The sequence below is a fragment of the Pseudorasbora parva genome, chromosome 2, assembly GCF_024679245.1.
Source record: "Pseudorasbora parva isolate DD20220531a chromosome 2, ASM2467924v1, whole genome shotgun sequence".
Taxonomy (NCBI): domain Eukaryota; kingdom Metazoa; phylum Chordata; class Actinopteri; order Cypriniformes; family Gobionidae; genus Pseudorasbora; species Pseudorasbora parva.
This window is the reverse complement of record NC_090173.1, coordinates 34,040,243-34,062,567: the sequence shown is the minus strand read 5'-3', so window position 1 is coordinate 34,062,567 and position 22,325 is coordinate 34,040,243. Positions and strand designations below refer to the sequence as shown.

The window sequence follows — 22,325 nt, the reverse complement described above, 5'->3', positions numbered from 1 at the left end:
TGGTGCGTTTGAACTTACACTGATACATCCACTAATAAATATTTAAAATGGCTGATTGCATTCCGATATTTTAAATGAAATAAAATAATCATATTAGTGATAACAATAACCTGGCGTAGGCTACTGGTTTAGAAATGTTTCTGTAATGTTCTAAATATTTAAAATAATATGTTTAGTTGAAGCTAAAATTAAAAAGGGAACTTTTGCAATTTGTGAGAAATGTTTGTTTGCATTGTTTATTTAGGCTGTTTGTTTTTTGTAATGATCAATTTTTCGTATTATTTTTTGTATGAGTACAAAATACGTATTTTATGGCGTATTATAGGCTACATACGAACCCCCCACCCCACCACCCTAAACCTACCCAAGCGCGTGTCATATATACGCCATAAAGTGCGTATCATATGCACGCGAAAAACAGCGTATCATATGCACGCCAAAATGAGTTTTGGCGTATACATTCCACGACATTGCACACTCGTACTATTTATACGCATTTATGTGTGATCGGGTTGTTTAAGGGTTCACTGCAATTTCTGTAAAATTAGCCTACTGGATAATATAGGCTACGGTACGGGCAGAAAATCAAGTAGGCCTAGTTAATATATTGTCTGAGAAAGATGTAATGTCTCTGCAGCTCAAGAATCTGCGCCGAGGTCAATCTTCGCCCTGTCTCAGGATTCTGCTGGTTCCGATGGGTTAATCACCATCGGCTGCTTGACAAGAGGTTTCTCACCTGCGGACTCGCTTAAATTCAGTTGGACGGATGGCAACGGTAAAACGCTGACTGATGTCGTGCAGTATCCAGCTTTCGGGGGAGAAGGGGACTACACCAAATTCAGCCATCTGCGTGTGAAAAAACGCGACTGGGATTCTAAAAAACCGTACACATGTGAAGCTTCAAATTCGAGGGGCAAAATAAACACTACGGTAGCTCCACCCGGTAAGTCACATCTCTAAAATGTCTAACATTTTACATTTTAGGTTCTTAATGTGTCTCTCCATTGTATATTGCTAACGCCATAGAGGTTCGTGCATTTTAGCACCCTTATATTTTCTCAAATTGAATGATGTAATGCCAGCCTGCTATTATATTTATGTGCATGTCAAGCTTGTTGTCCTATGCCAAAGTCTGATGAGATTGTTTTAATTAGGGATTCCACAACCACAAACACCAACCCTGAGCCTGGTTCCTGTAATAACTGAGAAAAGCACATTTGCCTTGTGTGTTATTGAGAATTTCTACCCCAAGAACCTCACTGTTCAATGGAAAGTAAAAGACAAATCTCATAGCGTGACAAAACTGGAGTACAAATGCAATGCTAAAGGGCTTTATACAGCACACAGTCTTTATGAAGTTAGCAGTGATAATTGGAACACAAATGCTAACTATATCTGTGAGGCCACACACCAGGAAACACTGATTAATGTGACAAAGAACTTTAAAGGTAAATCATTTAATGCTGGTTTGCTTTCCCAAACACTCCCTTTGTCTTTAAATCCAAATTTAAATCATATTTATTACTTCTTACTCCCTTAGCTAAATTGACGCTGACGCTGAAGCCACCATTTGTGAAAACAATATTTGTAGAAAATGCAGTTGTCTTGGAGGCTGTTGTTTCTGGAGATGTAGAACAGACAGTGGAAAACACTGCAATGTCATGCAAAAATGTATCAGAAACCTCAGATGGAAGAGTTGAGTTTTCTAAAGACATGTCACAGTATACGAAAAAATACAATGTCACCATTGATACAAAGAAATGGTTTGATGGAGAAATTATCACCTGCACCATCCCTGACCCAAATAATAACAGAGACATCGAGAAGAATATCAGTTTTAATAGAGGAGGTGAGTCACCAATTTTAAACATTAAAAAATGAAGATCATGGCTTTATGGATGCTGAAAGGCTGGAAAAACATTCAAGTATATTAAAAATTCTTAGACATTGTGATATGGGTTGTTTGTTTTGCTGTCAGAGATTTAAGACAGGTTTGATACACAGATTGTTATTCATTATTGTTTGATTCTTCTGTTTGTTTGTCTAATAAATCTTTATCACTTTCTCCAATTCAGATGGTCAAACACCCAGTGTCTCTATTTACACACCTGATAAAATCAACACAGATTCTGTCTCTCTGGTGTGTGAGGTCACCAGCCGTAATCTTGGTGATGTCTATATGATGTGGAAAGTAAGCAAAGAGCCTTACATAGAGGGCAGAACCAGTGCTCCCATTCTTCGAGAGAACTCCACGTCTGTTCACAGCATTCTGACAATGTCAAAACAACAGTATGAAGATAAGAAAACCATTATCACCTGTGCAGTCAAACACGCCAACATGAAGAATACAGACGCTCCATTACAAGTGTCAACAAGCCTATGTAAGCAGCATGAATGTCCTGATGATTCATAATATCTATTTGTTCACATGAACGGTCTCCAGCTCTTTTGTCCTGTTGCTTTCTTGTCAAGATATGTATCTTTGATGTTGTTTTCTGCATATTTCTGTATAGGTCCGTTCTCACTCCCAAGGCGTCAAAATCCGAAGCATAGTCAAGTGCCTTCCGCGTCACAATTAAGACGCTAAAGGTGCCCCTGGGCGTCATTTTGCGACGCGCTGTGCTCCATTCATTACAATGATAAACCTTTGGCGTCATAAACAGACGCATTTAATTATTTGCGTTTATAAAAGCAGACATGATTTTATTAATATTTAAAGGCTACTTTTATATTTTGGAGCAACTAACTCCACTCCTACCCTAAACCTACCCATATCTAAACAATATAAAACACATACCAGGCAAATAAATGTACAGTCACAGGTATTTATTGCAAAAACTGACCAAAGCAGTATAAAAGTATTAACTCATGTTGCATTCCAAGTCTTCTGAAGTCATACGATATCTTCATGTGAAGAACAGAGTCGATCTTGATGTTTTAATCGCTGAAATGATGATCCCGCTGCCCCGTGAACGAACTCATTCATTTCTCATTCAAATAATTCAAAAGACTCCTGAGCATGACGCAATCGGTCACAAGACACACGAGAGCCAATGACATTTTACAATCAATGCTGACGTAATGACGCAATTGGTCACAAGACATACGAGAGCCAATGCAATTTCACTATGAAATCTCACGTAACCGGCGCCAATATTTGAAATTTGATTGTGTTTGTTGATGATCTTCTGCGGATGGCGATGCTGATCGCTTTTGGGGATTTTCTTCATACAAATCAATCGTTTGGCCTCGGAAAACTTGGATTATTTAACTTTTTTGAATAACTTGTGTATGCAGTCGTATATGTCAGGCTATATCCTGTGTTTTATATCATGTTCAGACAAATGGGTAGGTTTAGGGATGGGATGGGGTTGGGTTACATGTTAAGCATGTCTAAATAGCGTAAATAAAATAAATGTAAATAAAATTATGCTTGCTGATTAAATTGAAAAACACACTCCAACATGTCATAATGGCAAAATTATAAACTAATACAATTTCACCATGACGATAACATTACTAATACCCAGCGCGTCTGTGTATGACACCAAAGGTTTCTCACTGAAATGAATGGAACACCCAGCGCATCGAAACATGACGCCTTGGGGCACCTTTAGCGTCTTTATTGTGACGCGGAAGGCACTTGACCATGCTTCGGTTTTTGACGCCTTGGGAGTGAGAATGGGTTGATATTACTTGACTGCATGGGTCACATTAAAGTCAAATTACACTCAAAACTATGTTTAATTTATTAAATGCAAATAATTATGAACTAATATATAGTCAGCATAAAATAGTGAAAAAAAAAATAAGTGAAATTAATTCTGCCCTCTGTGAATGTGATCATTTTCTTTAAATTGCTCATGTATGTTTTGTCTGTGCTTATTGTACCGCTGTTAGCCTTTCCATGTCCTCTGATATAACAGTGCCATGCTCTATGTTTCAAATCAACATCATTTAATGCTGGTTTGCTTTCTCTCACGCTCCCATGTCTTTAAATCCAAATTTAAATCATATTTATTACTTCTTACTCCCTTAGCTAAATTGACGCTGACGCTGAAGCCACCATTTGTGAAAACAATATTTGTAGAAAATGCAGTTGTCTTGGAGGCTGTTGTTTCTGGAGATGTAGAACAGACAGTGGAAAATACTACAATGTCATGCAAAAATGTATCAGAAACCTCAGCTGGACGAGTTGAGTTTTCTAAAGACATGTCACAGTATACGAAAAAATACAATGTCACCATTGATACAAAGAAATGGTTTGATGGAGAAATTATCACCTGCACCATCCCTGACCCAAATAATAACAGAGACATCGAGAAGAATATCAGTTTTAATAGAGGAGGTGAGTCACCAATTTACAAAAAAATGAAGATCATGGCTTTAAATTCATAGATGCTAAAAGGCTGAAAAAAATATTTAAAATTCTTAGACATTGTGGAATGGTTTCTTTGTTTTGCTGTCAGAGATTTATGACAGGTTTGATACACGGATTGTTATTCATTATTGTTTGATTCTTCTGTTTGTTTGTTTGTCTAATTAATCTTTATCACTTTCTCCAATTCAGATGGTCAAACACCCAGTGTCTCTATTTTCACACCTGATAAAATCAGCACAGATTCTGTCTCTCTGGTGTGTGAGGTCACCAGCCGTTATCTTGGCGATGTCTATATGATGTGGAAAGTAAGCAAAGAGCCTTACATAGAGGGCAGAACCAGTGCTCCCATTCTTCGAGAGAACTCCACGTCTGTTCACAGCATTCTGACAATGTCAAAACAACAGTATGAAGATAAGAAAACCATTATCACCTGTGCAGTCAAACACGCCAACATGAAGAATACAGACGCTCCATTACAAGTGTCAACAAGCCTATGTAAGCAGCATGAATGTCCTGATGATTCATAATATCTATTTGTTCACATGAACGGTCTCCAGCTCTTTTGTCCTGTTGCTTTCTTGTCAAGATATGTATCTTTGATGTTGTTTTCTTCATATTTCTGTATAGGTCTATATCACTTGACTGCATGGGTCACATCAAAGCCAAATTACACTCAAAACTATGTTTAATTTATTAAATGCAAATAATTATGAACTAGTCAGCATAAAATAGTGGAAAAAAAATAAGTGAAATTAATTCTGACCTGTGTGAATGTGATCATTTTCTTAAAATTGCTCATGTATGTTTTGTCTGTGCTTATTGTACCGCTGTTAGCCTTTCCATGTCCACTGATATAACAGTGCCATGCTCTATGTTTCAAATCAACATCATTTAATGCTGGTTTGCTTTCTCTCACGCTCCCATGTCTTTAAATCCAAATTTAAATCATATTTATTACTTCTTACTCCCTTAGCTAAATTGACGCTGACGCTGAAGCCACCATTTGTGAAAACAATATTTGTAGAAAATGCAGTTGTCTTGGAGGCTGTTGTTTCTGGAGATGTAGAACAGACAGTGGAAAACACTGCAATGTCATGCAAAAATGTATCAGAAACCTCAGATGGAAGAGTTGAGTTTTCTAAAGACATGTCACAGTATACGAAAAAATACAATGTCACCATTGATACAAAGAAATGGTTTGATGGAGAAATTATCACCTGCACCATCCCTGACCCAAATAATAACAGAGACATCGAGAAGAATATCAGTTTTAATAGAGGAGGTGAGTCACCAATTTTAAACATTAAAAAATGAAGATCATGGCTTTATATTCATAGATGCTAAAAGGCTGAAAAAAATATTTAAAATTCTTAGACATTGTGATATGGGTTGTTTGTTTTGCTGTCAGAGATTTAAGACAGGCTTGATACACAGATTGTTATTCATTATTGTTTGATTCTTCTGTTTGTTTGTCTAATAAATCTTTATCATTTTCTCCAATTCAGATGGTCAAACACCCAGTGTCTCTATTTACACACCTGATAAAATCAACACAGATTCTGTCTCTCTGGTGTGTGAGGTCACCAGCCGTAATCTTGGCGATGTCTATATGATGTGGAAAGTAAGCAAAGAGCCTTACATAGAGGGCAGAACCAGTGCTCCCATTCTTCGAGAGAACTCCACGTCTGTTCACAGCATTCTGACAATGTCAAAACAACAGTATGAAGATAAGAAAACCATTATCACCTGTGCAGTCAAACACGCCAACATGAAGAATACAGACGCTCCATTACAAGTGTCAACAAGCCTATGTAAGCAGCATGAATGTCCTGATGATTCATAATATCTATTTGTTCACATGAACGGTCTCCAGCTCTTTTGTCCTGTTGCTTTCTTGTCAAGATATGTATCTTTGATGTTGTTTTCTTCATATTTCTGTATAGGTCTATATCACTTGACTGCATGGGTCACATCAAAGCCAAATTACACTCAAAACTATGTTTAATTTATTAAATGCAAATAATTATGAACTAATATATAGTGAGCATAATATCATAGTGAAAAAAAAATATGCAAAATTAATTCTGACCTGTGTGAATGTGATCATTTTCTTAAAATTGCTCATGTATGTTTTGTCTGCTTATTGTACCGCTGTTAGCCTTTCCATGTCCTCTGATATAACAGTGCCATGCTCTATGTTTCAAATCAACATCATTTAATGCTGGTTTGCTTTCTCTCACGCTCCCATGTCTTTGAATCCAAATTTAAATCATATTTATTACTTCTTACTCCCTTAGCTAAATTGACGCTGACGCTGAAGCCACCATTTGTGAAAACAATATTTGTAGAAAATGCAGTTGTCTTGGAGGCTGTTGTTTCTGGAGATGTAGAACAGACAGTGGAAAACACTGCAATGTCATGCAAAAATGTATCAGAAACCTCAAATGGAAGAGTTGAGTTTTCTAAAGACATGTCACAGTATACGAAAAAATACAATGTCACCATTGATACAAAGAAATGGTTTGATGGAGAAATTATCACCTGCACCATCCCTGACCCAAATAATAACAGAGACATCGAGAAGAATATCAGTTTTAATAGAGGAGGTGAGTCACCAATTTTAAACATTAAAAAATGAAGATCATGGCTTTATATTCATAGATGCTGAAAGGCTGAAAAAAATATTTAAAATGCTTAGACAATGTGGAATGGTTTCTTTGTTTTGCTGTCAGAGATTTAAGACAGGCTTGATACACAGATTGTTATTCATTATTGTTTGATTCTTCTGTTTGTTTGTCTAATAAATCTTTATCACTTTCTCCAATTCAGATGGTCAAACACCCAGTGTTTCTATTTACACACCTGATAAAATCAGCACAGATTCTGTCTCTCTGGTGTGTGAGGTAACCAGCCGTAATCTTGGCGATGTCTATATGATGTGGAAAGTAAGCAAAGAGCCTTACATAGAGGGCAGAACCAGTGCTCCCATTCTTCGAGAGAACTCCACGTCTGTTCACAGCATTCTGACAATGTCAAAACAACAGTATGAAGATAAGAAAACCATTATCACCTGTGCAGTCAAACACGCCAACATGAAGAATACAGACGCTCCATTACAAGTGTCAACAAGCCTATGTAAGCAGCATGAATGTCCTGATGATTCATAATATCTATTTGTTCACATGAACGGTCTCCAGCTCTTTTGTCCTGTTGCTTTCTTGTCAAGATATGTATCTTTGATGTTGTTTTCTTCATATTTCTGTATAGGTCTATATCACTTGACTGCATGGGTCACATCAAAGCCAAATTACACTCAAAACTATGTTTAATTTATTAAATGCAAATAATTATGAACTAATATATAGTCAGCATAAAATAGTGGGAAAAAATAAGTGAAATTAATTCTGACCTGTGTGAATGTGATCATTTTCTTAAAATTGCTCATGTATGTTTTGTCTGCTTATTGTACCGCTGTTAGCCTTTCCATGTCCACTGATATAACAGTGCCATGCTCTATGTTTCAAATCAACATCATTTAATGCTGGTTTGCTTTCTCTCACGCTCCCATGTCTTTAAATCCAAATTTAAATCATATTTATTACTTCTTACTCCCTTAGCTAAATTGACGCTGACGCTGAAGCCACCATTTGTGAAAACAATATTTGTAGAAAATGCAGTTGTCTTGGAGGCTGTTGTTTCTGGAGATGTAGAACAGACAGTGGAAAATACTACAATGTCATGCAAAAATGGATTCAAAACCTCAGATGGAAGAGTTGAGTTTTCTAAAGACATGTCACAGTATACGAAAAAATACAATGTCACCATTAATACAAAGAAATGGTTTGATGGAGAAATTATCACCTGCACCATCCCTGACCCAAATAATAACAGCGAAATCGAGAAGAATATCAGTTTTAATAGAGGAGGTGAGTCACCAATTTAAAACATTTAAAAAATGAAGATCATGGCTTTATATTCATAGATGCTGAAAGGCTGAAAAAAATATTTAAAATGCTTAGACATTGTGGAATGGTTTCTTTGTTTTGCTGTCAGAGACAGGCTTGATACACAGATTGTTATTCATTATTGTTTGATTCTTCTGTTTGTTTGTCTAATAAATCTTTATAATTTTCTCCAATTCAGATGGTCAAACACCCAGTGTTTCTATTTACACACCTGATAAAATCAACACAGATTCTGTCTCTCTGGTGTGTGAGGTCACCAGTCGTAATCTTGGCGATGTCTATATGATGTGGAAAGTGAGCAAAGAGCCTTACATAGAGGGCAGAACCAGTGCTCCCATTCTTCGAGAGAACTCCACGTCTGTTCACAGCATTCTGACAATGTCAAAACAACAGTATGAAGATAAGAAAACCATTATCACCTGTGCAGTCAAACACGCCAACATGAAGAATACAGACGCTCCATTACAAGTGTCAACAAGCCTATGTAAGCAGCATGAATGTCCTGATGATTCATAATATCTATTTGTTCACATGAACGGTCTCCAGCTCTTTTGTCCTTTTGCTTTCTTGTCAAGATATGTATCTTTGATGTTGTTTTCTTCATATTTCTGTATAGGTCTATATCACTTGACTGCATGGGTCACATCAAAGCCAAATTACACTCAAAACTATGTTTAATTTATTAAATGCAAATAATTATGAACTAATATATAGTCAGCATAATATCATAGTGAAAAAAAAATAGCGAAATTAATTCTGACCTCTGTGAATGTGATACTTTTCTTAAAATTGCTCATGTATGTTTTGTCTGTGCTTATTGTACCGCTGTTAGCCTTTCCATGTCCTCTGATATAACAGTGCCATGCTCTATGTTTCAAATCAACATCATTTAATGCTGGTTTGCTTTCTCTCACGTTCCCATGTCTTTGAATCCAAATTTAAATCATATTTATTACTTCTTACTCCCTTAGCTAAATTGACGCTGTCGCTGAAGCCACCGTTTGTGAAAAAAATATTTGTAGAAAATGCAGTTGTCTTGGAGGCTGTTGTTTCTGGAGATGTAGAACAAACAGTGGAAAACACTGCAATGTCATGCAAAAATGGAATCGATACCTCAGCTGGACGAGTTGAGTTTTCTAAAGACATGTCACAGTATACGAAAACATACAATGTCACCATTAATACAAAGAAATGGTTTGATGGAGAAATTATCACCTGCACCATCCCTGACCCAAATAATAACAGAAACATCGAGAAGAATATCAGTTTTAATAGAGGAGGTGAGTCACCAATTTAAAACATTCAAAAAATGAAGATCATGGCTTTATATTCATAGATGCTGAAAGGCTGAAAAAAATATTTAAAATGCTTAGACATTGTGGAATGGTTTCTTTGTTTTGCTGTCAGAGATTTAAGACAGGCTTGATACACAGATTGTTATTCATTATTGTTTGATTCTTCTGTTTGTTTGTCTAATAAATCTTAATAATTTTCTCCAATTCAGATGGTCAAACACCCAGTGTTTCTATTTATAGACCTGATAAAATCAACACAGATTCTGTCTCTCTGGTGTGTGAGGTCACCAGTCGTAATCTTGGCGATGTCTATATGATGTGGAAAGTGAGCAAAGAGCCTTACATAGAGGGCAGAACCAGTGCTCCCATTCTTCGAGAGAACTCCACGTCTGTTCACAGCATTCTGACAATGTCAAAACAACAGTATGAAGATAAGAAAACCATTATCACCTGTGCAGTCAAACACGCCAACATGAAGAATACAGACGCTCCATTACAAGTGTCAACAAGCCTATGTAAGCAGCATGAATGTCCTGATGATTCATAATATCTATTTGTTCACATGAACGGTCTCCAACTCTTTTGTCCTGTTGCTTTCTTGTCAAGATATGTATCTTTGATGTTGTTTTGTGCATATTTTTGTATAGGTCTATATCACTTGACTGCATGCGTCACATCAAAGCCAAATTACACTCAAAACTATGTTTAATTTATTAAATGCAAATAATTATGAACTAATATATAGTCAGCATAATATCATAGTGAAAAAAAAAATAGCGAAATTAATTCTGACCTGTGTGAATGTGATCATTTTCTTAAAATTGCTCATGTATGTTTTGTCTGTGCTTATTGTACCGCTGTTAGCCTTTCCATGTCCTCTGATATAACAGTGCCATGCTCTATGTTTCAAATCAACATCATTTAATGCTGGTTTGCTTTCTCTCACGTTCCCATGTCTTTGAATCCAAATTTAAATCATATTTATTACTTCTTACTCCCTTAGCTAAATTGACCCTGTCGCTGAAGCCACCGTTTGTGAAAAAAATATTTGTAGAAAATGCAGTTGTCTTGGAGGCTGTTGTTTCTGGAGATGTAGAACAAACAGTGGAAAATACTGCAATGTCATGCAAAAATGGAATCGATACCTCAGCTGGACGAGTTGAGTTTTCTAAAGACATGTCACAGTATACGAAAACATACAATGTCACCATTAATACAAAGAAATGGTTTGATGGAGAAATTATCACCTGCACCATCCCTGACCCAAATAATAACAGAGAAATCGAAAAGAATATCAGTTTTAATATAGGAGGTGAGTCACCAATTTAAAACATTCAAAAAATGAAGATCATGGCTTTATATTCATAGATGCTGAAAGGCTGAAAAAAATATTTAAAATGCTAAGACATTGTGGAATGGTTTCTTTGTTTTGCTGTCAGAGACAGGCTTGATACACAGATTGTTATTCATTATTGTTTGATTCTTCTGTTTGTTTGTCTAATAAATCTTTATAATTTTCTCCAATTCAGATGGTCAAACACCCAGTGTTTCTATTTATAGACCTGATAAAATCAACACAGATTCTGTCTCTCTGGTGTGTGAGGTCACCAGCCGTTATCTTGGCGATGTCTATATGATGTGGAAATTGGGCAAAGAGCCTTACATAGAGGGCAGAACCAGTGCTCCCATTCTTCGAGAGAACTCCATGTCTGTTCACAGCATTCTGACAATGTCAAAACAACAGTATGAAGATAAGAAAACCATTATCACCTGTGCAGTCAAACACGCCAACATGCAGAATACAGACGCTCCATTACAAGTGTCAACAAGCCTATGTAAGCAGCATGAATGTCCTGATGATTCATAATATCTATTTGTTCACATGGACGGTCTCCAGCTCTTTTGTCTTGTTGCTTTCTTATCAAGATATGTATCTTTGATGTTGTTTTGTGCATTTCCCTTTATCGAGGGAACTCGAGCTGCGTCGAAACGCTACGGGAACGCCTCTGCGTCATTGCGTCATGAAGCACTAGTGAAATCTGTCCAATAGCGTGGAGATACGTCATAGGCGGGTGACGTCATCAACCAGGAAGCTATAAAGCACACCCGGACCAAACAGTCGTCAGCTTCTGTGTCTTCACAAGCGCTCTATGTGGTTATTGTTTGTCCATTTCATGTGTGTTTTGTCTATTGAAAGAAAGTATGGCGAGCAAACAGTTTAATCAGTGTGTTACTCCCTGCCCACGCTACATCACGGGTGGGGATACACACGAGTTGTGCGTTATGTGTTTGGGTCTTGAGCATGCCCAGTCAGCTCTCGAGGGGGGCTGGCTGCTAGCATTGCGAAAAGCTCCCAATGAGAACGCTGAGATCACGCCGGGCACTCTTCGAGGAGGGTGCTTCAGCTTGCGGTCTTCAGGGCTCGGATCCCGCTGTTGCCGAGGCGCAGCGAAGGCTCGCGTCCTGGGGATCGCAAATGGATCTAGTGGCGGGGTTAGAGACGGGTGATCTTCTTTCTCTGCCCTTACCCGCTGGATCTCATGCTTCAGTTCATGAGTTGGAAGCACGCTCTGTGGTTTCTTCTGCTCCGAGGAACTGGATGTTGTGAGCCTGGATGATGATGATCGTATGTCGCCATTGCACACACACGCTCAAGAGGAGCTATTGGAGGTTTTGACTCGTGCCGTGGCTAGATTAAGCCTCGACTGGCCGCCCGAGCGACAGGAAGTCCGTCAACATAGTAAATTAGATGAACCCTTCCTACCATCTAGATCGCAACATCCAAAGTGGGGCTTGCCGTTTTTCCTAGACCTTCACACCGAGGTGTCGAGGTCCTGGGCGAAACCGGCATCATTCAGGGTCTTCAACCCGGCCATGTGTGAATATTCAAATATCGTAGGGTTGAAGAGCCACGGTTATGCGGCGATGCCTCGGGTGGAAGAGACGCTCGCGAGCTATCTCTCCCCCGAGTCTGCATCGTCGCTGAGAGCCCCGCAGCTGCCCACTAAGCCAGTAAGAACAGCTTTAGTGGGCAGGGAGTATTCGGCAGCAGGTCAGACAGCCGCCTGTTTACATACGGTGGCTGTCTTACAAGCATATCAGGCAGACCTGTTGAGGGATATTGACGATGAGTGTGAGGAAGTGGGGAGAGAGACGATAGCGGGGATTAGGAGGGCTGCAGGTTTGTCTCTTCGGGCCACCAAGGAGACGGCCAAATCCATCGGCCGCTCTATGGCAGCCCTGGTGACCACGGAGAGACATCTGTGGCTGAATTTGTCAGATATTAAGGAGCGAGACAAGAAATATTTGATGGATGCTCCTATCTCCCCGACTGGCCTCTTCGGCGACTCAGTTAATACAGTCGTCGAAAGATTTCAGGAGGCAAAGAAACAAGCGGCCGCGTTCCAGCGATTTCTCCCCCTTAAGTCTTATCCCTCTGGGGCTGCTGGGCGGGAGCAGCCGAGTGCGTCCTCCTCTTATAGAGCGCAGCAGAAAGAGAGCGTGGCTGCACAGGCTCCCCCACAGAGAGACAGCTGGGGGTCCGGGCAGCGCGCTCAGCCGAGGTCTTCCCAAGGTAGGGCAGACTTAAGGTCTGTCATCATCTCTAGGAAGGCCTCGGCAAAGAAGAAGTCCTGACGCCAGAAGCGCAGGACTTCCGATGGCAATCCCCTTCTGGAGAGTGTGGCTCGCCGAGGCGCCCGTTCTCTCTCGATGCCATCGGGGGGGCGGTCTGCCAACCCTGCCACCTATGGTGCTTCAAGGTGCAGCGGTCCCCGGCGAACGAATATCTCCATGTCCGCCCGGAAATATAGCACGTGGGGATGTTCGCGCCCTCCCAGAAGGGCCCTCGGGGGGTTCGGTTGCTTCCTGCCGGTACGCCGTTACAGGACACCAGGCTGACCGCCCAGAGGAATCCAGAGGCCAGCCTCGAGAGGCTGGTTCCCTTAGTAGATTTTCTGGCAGCGTGGAAACTTCTGCCAAATATCTCCAAATGGGTCCTGCTTACAATAGAAAAAGGGTACAGAATTAAATTCGGTTTACACCCACCCATGTTCAGCAGGGTTACTCCTACAGTAGTAAGCTCCGTGCAGGCTTTGGTCATGGAACAAGAGGTGCAGACTCTTCTGCGAAAAGAGGCTATAGAGAGGGTCCCTCCCCACTGCAGAGAGTCGGGGTTTTACAGCCGGTACTTCATAGTTCCAAAGAAGGATGAGGGCTACGGCCTATTTTAGATCTGCATCAGTTAAACAGGGCAGTAAAGAAACTAAAGTTCAAGATGCTCACGCTGAAACAGATCGTGTGCCAGATCAGGTCAGAGGACTGGTGTGTTACAATAGCCCTAAAAGATGCATACTTCCACATCTCCCTCCTTCTGCAGCACAGAAAATTCCTCAGATTTGCTTTCGGGGGCAAAGCTTACCAGTATCGAGTGCTGGCATTTGGCCTAGCTTTATCGCCACGCACTTTCACGAAGTGCGTGGATGCAGCTCTGGCTCCGCTGCGATTCCAGGGCATCTGCGTTCTCAATTACATTGACGATTGGCTCATATTGACACAGTCGGAACAACTGGCGTTTCAGCATCGAGATGCTGTCCTCACCCATATGAAAGGTTCATATGATTAGGCTAAGGTTAAACGGAAAGAAAAGTGTGTTGGCACCTCAGCAGAGCACTACTTTTCTGGGGTAGTTTGGGACACAAAAAGAATGTCAGCTCAGCTATCTCCTCCCAGGATAAAAGCAATCCTGGATACCGTGAACCGAATAAGGCTAGGTCAGTCACTCACTGTGAAACACTTCCAAAGAGTGTTAGGGCTGATGGCGGCAGCGTCCAATGTGATACCTTTTGGCCTGCTGTACATGAGACCCTTACAGTGTTGGCTCAGGACCAAGGGCTTCTCCCCTGTGGGAAATCCATTTTGCTTGATCAAGGTCACGCGGCGCTGCCTACGTGCCTTGGTGAAGTGGAAGGATCCTTTGTTCCTATCCCAAGGTCCAGTTATGGGGGTTCCTTGTCACCGCTTAACGCTAATGAAGGATGCCTCCCTAACTGGTTGGGGGGCGGTCATGAGTGGCCACTCAGCTCGGGGTCTGTGAAGCGGCCATCAGCTTTCGTGGCACATAAACCAGCTGGAGCTGATGGCCGTGTTCCTGTCACTCAGGCACTTTCTCCCAGACCTCAGGGGCCACCATGTGTTAGTATGTTCAGACAAAACAGCGGTGGTCTCCTATATAAATCGCCTGGGGTGTCAAAGATCGCGCCGGTTGTGGAAGTTGGTGCATCGAATGTTGATTTGGGCTCGGGACAAGTTGTTATCTGTCAGAACAGTGTATATTTCGGGTTACCTGAATTTAGTGGCGGACTCCCTGTCGAGGCAGGGAGTAGTGCCGGGGGAGTGGAGCCCCGAGGTGGTGGAGCTCCTCTGGAATCGCTTCGGGCGAGCTCAGGTGGATCTGTTTGCGTCTAAAGAGACAACGCACTGTCCCCTATTTTACTCCCTCACGTATCCAGCCACACTGGGGCTGAATGCGATGGTACAGACATGGCAGAGGCTGCGTCTGTACGCCTTTCCCCTTCTGGCGTTCCTCCCAGGAGTGCTGGAGAGAGTCCGCCGGGACGGGGCCCAGCTGTTATTGGTAGCCCCGTTCTGGCCGGGCTGAGTATGGCTGTCAGACATTGTGTCTCTCCTCGAGGGTCCTCTGTGGGAAATCCCGGTCAGGAGGGACCTTCTCTCCCAGGCGAGGGGGTCAGTAGTGCACCCCCGCCCGGAGCTATGGAAACTGTGGGCTTGGCCTCTGAGGGGGCCCAGCTCGTAGAATTGGGTCTATCTACTGAGGTGATAGAAACCATGTTGCACTCCAGAGCACCTTCTAGGAGGAGACTGTATACCCTTAAATGGAGAGTTTTCGTCGCCTGGTGCACAGGCTGTTCTTTAAACCCAGTTCACTGCCCGGTCGGTTCGGTACTTGAGTTTATGCAAGAGAAGTTCTCTGCAGGGTTATCCCCGTTAACTCTAAAGGTGTACGTGGCGGCTATATCGGCCTACCACACCCCGATAGAGAGTGCTTCAGTGGGGAGACACCCATGGGTTACTCGTTTCCTCTGTGGAATGATGATGATGAGACCTGTGGCACGCTCGAGGGTGCATACCTGGGATTTGGCCATAGTATTAGAAGGCCTAATGTTAGCCCCGTTTGAGCCTATCAAAAAGGTGTCAGAGAAGTTCATCACGGTGAAAACGGTGTTCCTTCTGGCTATCTCGTCTCTGAAGAGAGTAGGGGACTTGCAGGCTCTGTTGGTAGCTCCCTCTTGCCTTGAATTTGCACCTGGAATGGTGAAAGCATTCCTGTTCCCGAGGGAAGGGTATGTTCCTAAGGTCCCGACTAATGTAGCCGGTCCTGTAATGCTGCAGGTGTTCTGTCCACCTCCGTTCCTTGACCAAGACCAGGAGAGGTTAAATCTGCTTTGCCCAGTGAGGGCCCTAGATGCGTATGTCCACAGAGCTGCCCTGTGGCGAAAATCGGAACAGTTGTTCGTGTGTTTTGGACCCCCGAGTAAGGGAAAACCAGCATCAAAGCAGACGTTGAGCAAATGGATAGTCGAGGCTATTTCATTAGCATACGAGTCGGCTGGACAGCCTTCACCTCTGAAAGTCTGAGCCCACTCAACCAGGAGTATGGCGGCCTCTTTGGCTCTAATATCAGGAATTTCGCTTCAAGAGGTGTGTGATGCGGCAGGGTGGTCCTCTCCGCACACTTTTGTGAGGTTTTACAACTTAGATGTAGCCTCTACCCCAGGGTCCCGGGTGTTTGTGGGTTGAGTAATTCACATAGACAGACACTTGGGACTATGGCGACGTGGTTATTTCGTTCCTGTGGCGTTTCGACACAGCTCGAGTTCCCTCGATAAAGGAAATGCCTCAGGTTAGGTATGTAACCATGGTTCCCTGAGAGGGAACGAGACGCTGCATCGCGATGCCATACTCCCGGCATGCCTGTGACCGACTTGTTTGACTCTTTCAGAAGCTGACGACCGTTTGGTCCGGGTGTGCTTTATAGCTTCCTGGTCGATGACGTCACCCGCCTATGACGTATCTCCACGCTATTGGAGAGATTGCACTAGTGCTTCATGACGCAATCACGCAGAGGCGTTCCCGTAGCGTTTCGACGCAGCGTCTCGTTCCCTCTCAGGGATCCATGGTTACATACGTAACCTGAGACGATTTCTGTATAGGTCTATATCACTTGACTGCATGGGTCACATCAAAGCCAAATTACACTCAAACCTATGTTTAATTTATTAAATGAAAATAATTATGAACTAATATATAGTCAGCATAATATTATAGTGAAAAAAAATAAGCAGAATTAATTCTGATGTGATCATTTTCTTTAAATTGCTCATGTATGTTTTGTCTGTGCTTATTGTACCGCTGTTAGCCTTTCCATGTCCTCTGATATAACAGTGCCATGCTCTATGTTTCAAATCAACATCATTTAATGCTGGTTTGCTTTCTCTCACGCTCCCATATCTTTAAATCCAAATTTAAATCAAATTTAAATATTTATTACTTCTTACTCCCTTAGCTAAATTGATGCTGACGCTGAAGCCACCATTTGTGAAAAAAATATTTGTAGAAAATGCAGTTGTCTTGGAGGCTGTTGTTTCTGGAGATGTAGAACAGACAGTGGAAAATACTACAATGTCATGCAAAAATGGATTAGAAACCTCAGTTGGAAGAGTTGAGTTTTCTAAAGACATGTCACAGTATACAAAAACATACAATGTCACCATTAATACAAAGAAATGGTTTGATGGAGAAATTATCACCTGCACCATCCCTGACCCAAATAATAACAGAAACATCGAGAAGAATATCAGTTTTAATAGAGGAGGTGAGTCACCAATTTACAAAAAAATGAAGATCATGACTTTATATTCATAGATGCTGAAAGGCTGAAAAAAATATTTAAAATGCATAGACATTGTTGAATGGTTTCTTTGTTTTGCTGTCAGAGATTTAAGACAGGCTTGATAAACAGATTGTTATTCATTATTGTTTGATTCTTCTGTTTGTTTGTCTAATAAATCTTTATCATTTTCTCCAATTCAGATGGTCAAACACCCAGTGTTTCTATTTACACACCTGATAAAATCAACACAGATTCTGTCTCTCTGGTGTGTGAGGTCACCAGCCGTTATCTTGGCGATGTCTATATGATGTGGAAAGTGAGCAAAGAGCCTTACATAGAGGGCAGAACCAGTGCTCCCATTCTTCGAGAGAACTCCATGTCTGTTCACAGCATTCTGACAATGTCAAAACAACAGTATGAAGATAAGAAAACCATTATCACCTGTGCAGTCAAACACGCCAACATGAAGAATACAGACGCTCCATTACAAGTGTCAACAAGCCTATGTAAGCAGCATGAATGTCCTGATGATTCCTAATATCTATTTGTTCACATGAACGGTCTCCAGCTTGTTTGTCCTGTTGCTTTCTTGTCAAGATATGTATCTTTGATGTTGTTTTGTGCATATTTCTGTATAGGTCTATATCACTTGACTGCATGCGTCCCATCAGAGCCAAATTACACTCAAAACTATGTTTAATTTATTAAATGCAAATAATTATGAACTAATATTGTACCGCTGTTAGCCTTTCCATGTCCTCTGATATAACAGTGCCATGCTCTATGTTTCAAATCAACATCATTTAATGCTGGTTTGCTTTCTCTCACGCTCCCATGTCTTTAAATCCAAATTTAAATCATATTTATTACTTCTTACTCCCTTAGCTAAATTGACGCTAACGCTGAAGCCACCATTTGTGAAAACAATATTTGTAGAAAATGCAGTTGTCTTGGAGGCTGTTGTTTCTGGAGATGTAGAACAAACAGTGGAAAATACTGCAATGTCATGCAAAAATGGATTCAAAACCTCAGATGGACGAGTTGAGTTTTCTAAAGACATGTCACAGTATACGAAAAAATACAATGTCACCATTAATACAAAGAAATGGTTTGATGGAGAAATTATCACCTGCACCATCCCTGACCCAAATAATAACAGAGACATCGAGAAGAATATCAGTTTTAATAGAGGAGGTGAGTCACCAATTTACAAAAAATGAAGATCATGGCTTTATATTCATAGATGCTGAAAGGCTGAAAAAAATATTTAAAATGCTTAGACATTGTGGAATGGTTTCTTTGTTTTGCTGTGAGAGATTTAAGACAGGCTTGGTATACAGATTGTTACTCATTATTTTGTGATTCTTCTTTTTGAATATTTTAATGAATTTATTTTTTCATTTTCTCCAATTCAGATGGTAAGACACCCAGTGTTTTCATTTACAGAACTGATAGAATCAACACAGATTCTGTCTCTCTGGTGTGTGAGGTCACCAGTCGTATTCTTGGCGATGTCTATATGATGTGGAAAGTGAGCAAAGAGCCTTACATAGAGGGCAGAACCAGTGCTCCCATTCTTCGAGAGAACTCCACGTCTGTTTACAGCATTCTGACAATGTCAAAACAACAGTATGAAGACAAGAACCCCATTGTCACCTGCGCAGTCAAACACGCCAACATGAAGAATACAGATGCTCCATTACAAGTGTCAACAAGCCTATGTAAGCAGCATGAATGTCCTGATGATTCATAATATCTATTTGTTCACATGAACGGTCTCCAGCTCTTTTGTCCTGTTGCTTTCTTGTCAAGATATGTATCTTTGATGTTGTTTTGTGCATATTTCGGTATAGGTCTATATCACTTGACTGCATGGGTCACATCAAAGCCAAATTACACTCAAAACTATGTTTAATTTATAAAATGCAAATAATTATGAACTAAAATATAGTCAGCATAATATTATAGTGAAAAAAAATAAGCAAAATTAATTTTGACCTGTGTGAATGTGATCATTTTCTTAAAATTGCTCATGTATGTTTTGTCTGTGCTTATTGTACCGCTGTTAGCCTTTCCAAGTCCTCTGATATAACAGTGCCATGCTCTATGTTTCAAATCAACATCATTTAATGCTGGTTTGCTTTCTCTCACGCTCCCATGTCTTTGAATCCAAATTTAAATCATATTTATTACTTCTTACTCCCTTAGCTAAATTGACGCTGACGCTGAAGCCACCATTTGTGAAAACAATATTTGTAGAAAATGCAGTTGTCTTGGAGGCTGTTGTTTCTGGAGATGTAGAACAGACAGTGGAAAATACTACAATGTCATGCAAAAATGGATTAGAAATCTCAGCTGGAAGAGTTGAGTTTTCTAAAGACATATCACAGTATACAAAAACATACAATGTCACCATTAATACAAAGAAATGGTTTGATGGAGAAATTATCACCTGCACCATCCCTGACCCAAATAATAACAGATACATCGAGCAGGAGATCCGTTTTAATATAGGAGGTGAGTCACCAATTTAAAACATTAAGAAAATGAAGATCATGGCTTTATAGGTGCTGAAAGTATATTAAAAATGCTTAGACATTGTGGAATGGTTTCTTTGTTTTGCTGTCAGAGACAGGCTTGATACACAGATTGCTATTCATTATTGTGTTAATCTTCTTTTTGAATATTTTAATGAATCTTTATAATTTTCTCCAATTCAGATGGTCACACACCCAGTGTTTTCATTTACAGACCTGATAGTATCAACACAGATTCTGTCTCTCTGGTGTGTGAGGTTACCAGCAGTAATCTTGGCGATGTCTATATGATGTGGAAAGTGAGCGGAGATGCAGAGCCTTACATAGAGGGCAGAACCAGTGCTCCCATTCTTCGAGAGAACTCCACATCTGTTCTGAGCATTCTGACAATGTCAAAACAACAGTATGAAGATAAGAACCCCACTGTCACCTGCGCAGTCATGCATGCCAACATGAAGAATACAGACGCTCCATTACAAGTGTCAACAAGCCTAAGTAAACAGCATGAATGTCCTGATGATTCATAATATCTATTTGTTCACATGAATGGTTTCCAGCTCTTTTGTCCTGTTGCTTTCTTGTGAAGATATGTTTCCTTGATGTTGTTTTGTGCATATTTCTGTAAATGTCTGTATTACTTGACTGCATGGGTCACATCAAAGCCAAATTACACTCAAAACTATGTTTAATTTATTAAATGCAAAAATTAATATGAACTAATATATAGTCAGCATAATATCATAGTGAAAAAAAAATAAGCAAAATTAATTTTGACCTGTGTGAATGTGATAATTTTCTTTAAATTGCTCATGTATGTTTTGTCTGTGCTTATTGTACCGCTGTTAGCCTTTCCATGTCCTCTGATATAACAGTGCCATGCTCTATGTTTCAAATCCAAAACAATTCATTTTGACTTTATATTGTGACAATTCTAAGCAATAAATCTGTGTTTGCATGATTTAGTTCAGCTCTCCTGTTTTTTTGCAGTCAGAAACTTTGTGTGCTTCATTTTCTGGTCCCTTTTTATCTGTTTTTAGAGAAACAAGAATATTCTGTGATTCTGCACATAGTTATTAATTTCTAAAGGTGATCATCAAAGTCACCATGTAAATATTGCCTTTTACAAACCATGTAGAATACAGATTTCTTATTGTAAGGGAGTGTGATATTTTATTCTATTATCAGTAAATCATTATTACATAATGTCTGAGATATTGAAAAGTGAAAGTTACTTGATAACCATATATTTTAAATATAAGAATATGCTTAGGCACAGTCGTTGTGTGCTTGAGTGTTTACATAACCCTAATATGACACATTGGACCTTAAATATAGGATGTATGAGTTCTGATTCATATATATCTCATGTTCTTGTATGAATTATTATTATTTTTCAGACGAGCCTCCTGAGCCAGAGAAGGGCTTTGCTCTGAACTGTAATAAAGATGTTCTAGAGGAGGATGAGTTCAGAAGTCTCTGGTCCACTGCCACTTCATTTATCTTCCTCTTCCTCTTCTCCCTGACATACAGCGCTGTGCTCAGTCTCTTCAAGGTCATCTTAATATCAATAAATATATTACATTTAAATAAGATACTGTTACAGTAACATAAATAACAGCTGCACTTTGTATTGTAATACATAATTAAAGTGTTTATGTCATTTATTTGTTCCCCCAGGTTAAGCAGTGATGATTTTTTAAAGGAACTTCTGAAGACTCAGGTTTCTTATGTTCAATCTACATAATACGCCTCTCTGCACACATTTTGAAGATATTGACAAATATGTATCTTCACACTCATCAATAAAGTCTTATGTATGCTGTCAAGTTATCTATGATGTCTTTCGGAACATAAAATGTGAGAATATTACTTAATAAATATATTAATAAATACAGTACATTGAAAAAAGAAAAGACATTTAAATTCTGAGATTGCTAAATTGTATTAATTACATCACACAATTAATTAAATGTGAATTTTCTCGATCAGCTCCCCAGAAGAGCACTTATCAGGGACTCGGTCATTTTAAGGGCTTTCTCAGTTGCAGAATCCTTCCAGCACTGTAAAAAAAAAAAATCAGGTCCCCAATTGAAAATTTTCTGACTGATCACATTTTCAGTTGGCCGATATTTAATTTCTGCATCAATTCACAGAATTTAAATTCGGCCAACTGAAAAATGTATCAATTGAAAAATCCTCCCTCACATCTCATAGATTTTTCAGCCGGGACTTTTT

At 40.0% G+C, this 22,325-nt stretch overlaps 1 protein-coding gene across 1 annotated transcript; it reads left to right on the top strand.

Annotated features, from left to right (window-relative positions):
- Positions 1–790: 790 nt before the first annotated feature.
- LOC137048963 (uncharacterized) lies at positions 791–21,903 on the top strand. Its single transcript, XM_067427343.1, has 24 exons — positions 791–800; positions 1,155–1,448; positions 1,541–1,849; positions 2,076–2,381; positions 4,040–4,348; positions 4,571–4,876; positions 5,355–5,663; positions 5,887–6,192; positions 6,679–6,987; positions 7,211–7,516; positions 7,999–8,307; positions 8,525–8,830; positions 9,318–9,626; positions 9,851–10,156; positions 10,645–10,953; positions 11,171–11,476; positions 17,227–17,535; positions 17,754–18,059; positions 18,439–18,747; positions 18,969–19,274; positions 19,762–20,070; positions 20,274–20,585; positions 21,488–21,642; positions 21,768–21,903. Exons 1-24 carry the CDS (start codon positions 791–793, stop codon positions 21,777–21,779), a joined length of 6,627 nt encoding a protein of 2,208 aa, XP_067283444.1. The 3' UTR covers positions 21,780–21,903.
- Positions 21,904–22,325: the final 422 nt, after the last annotated feature.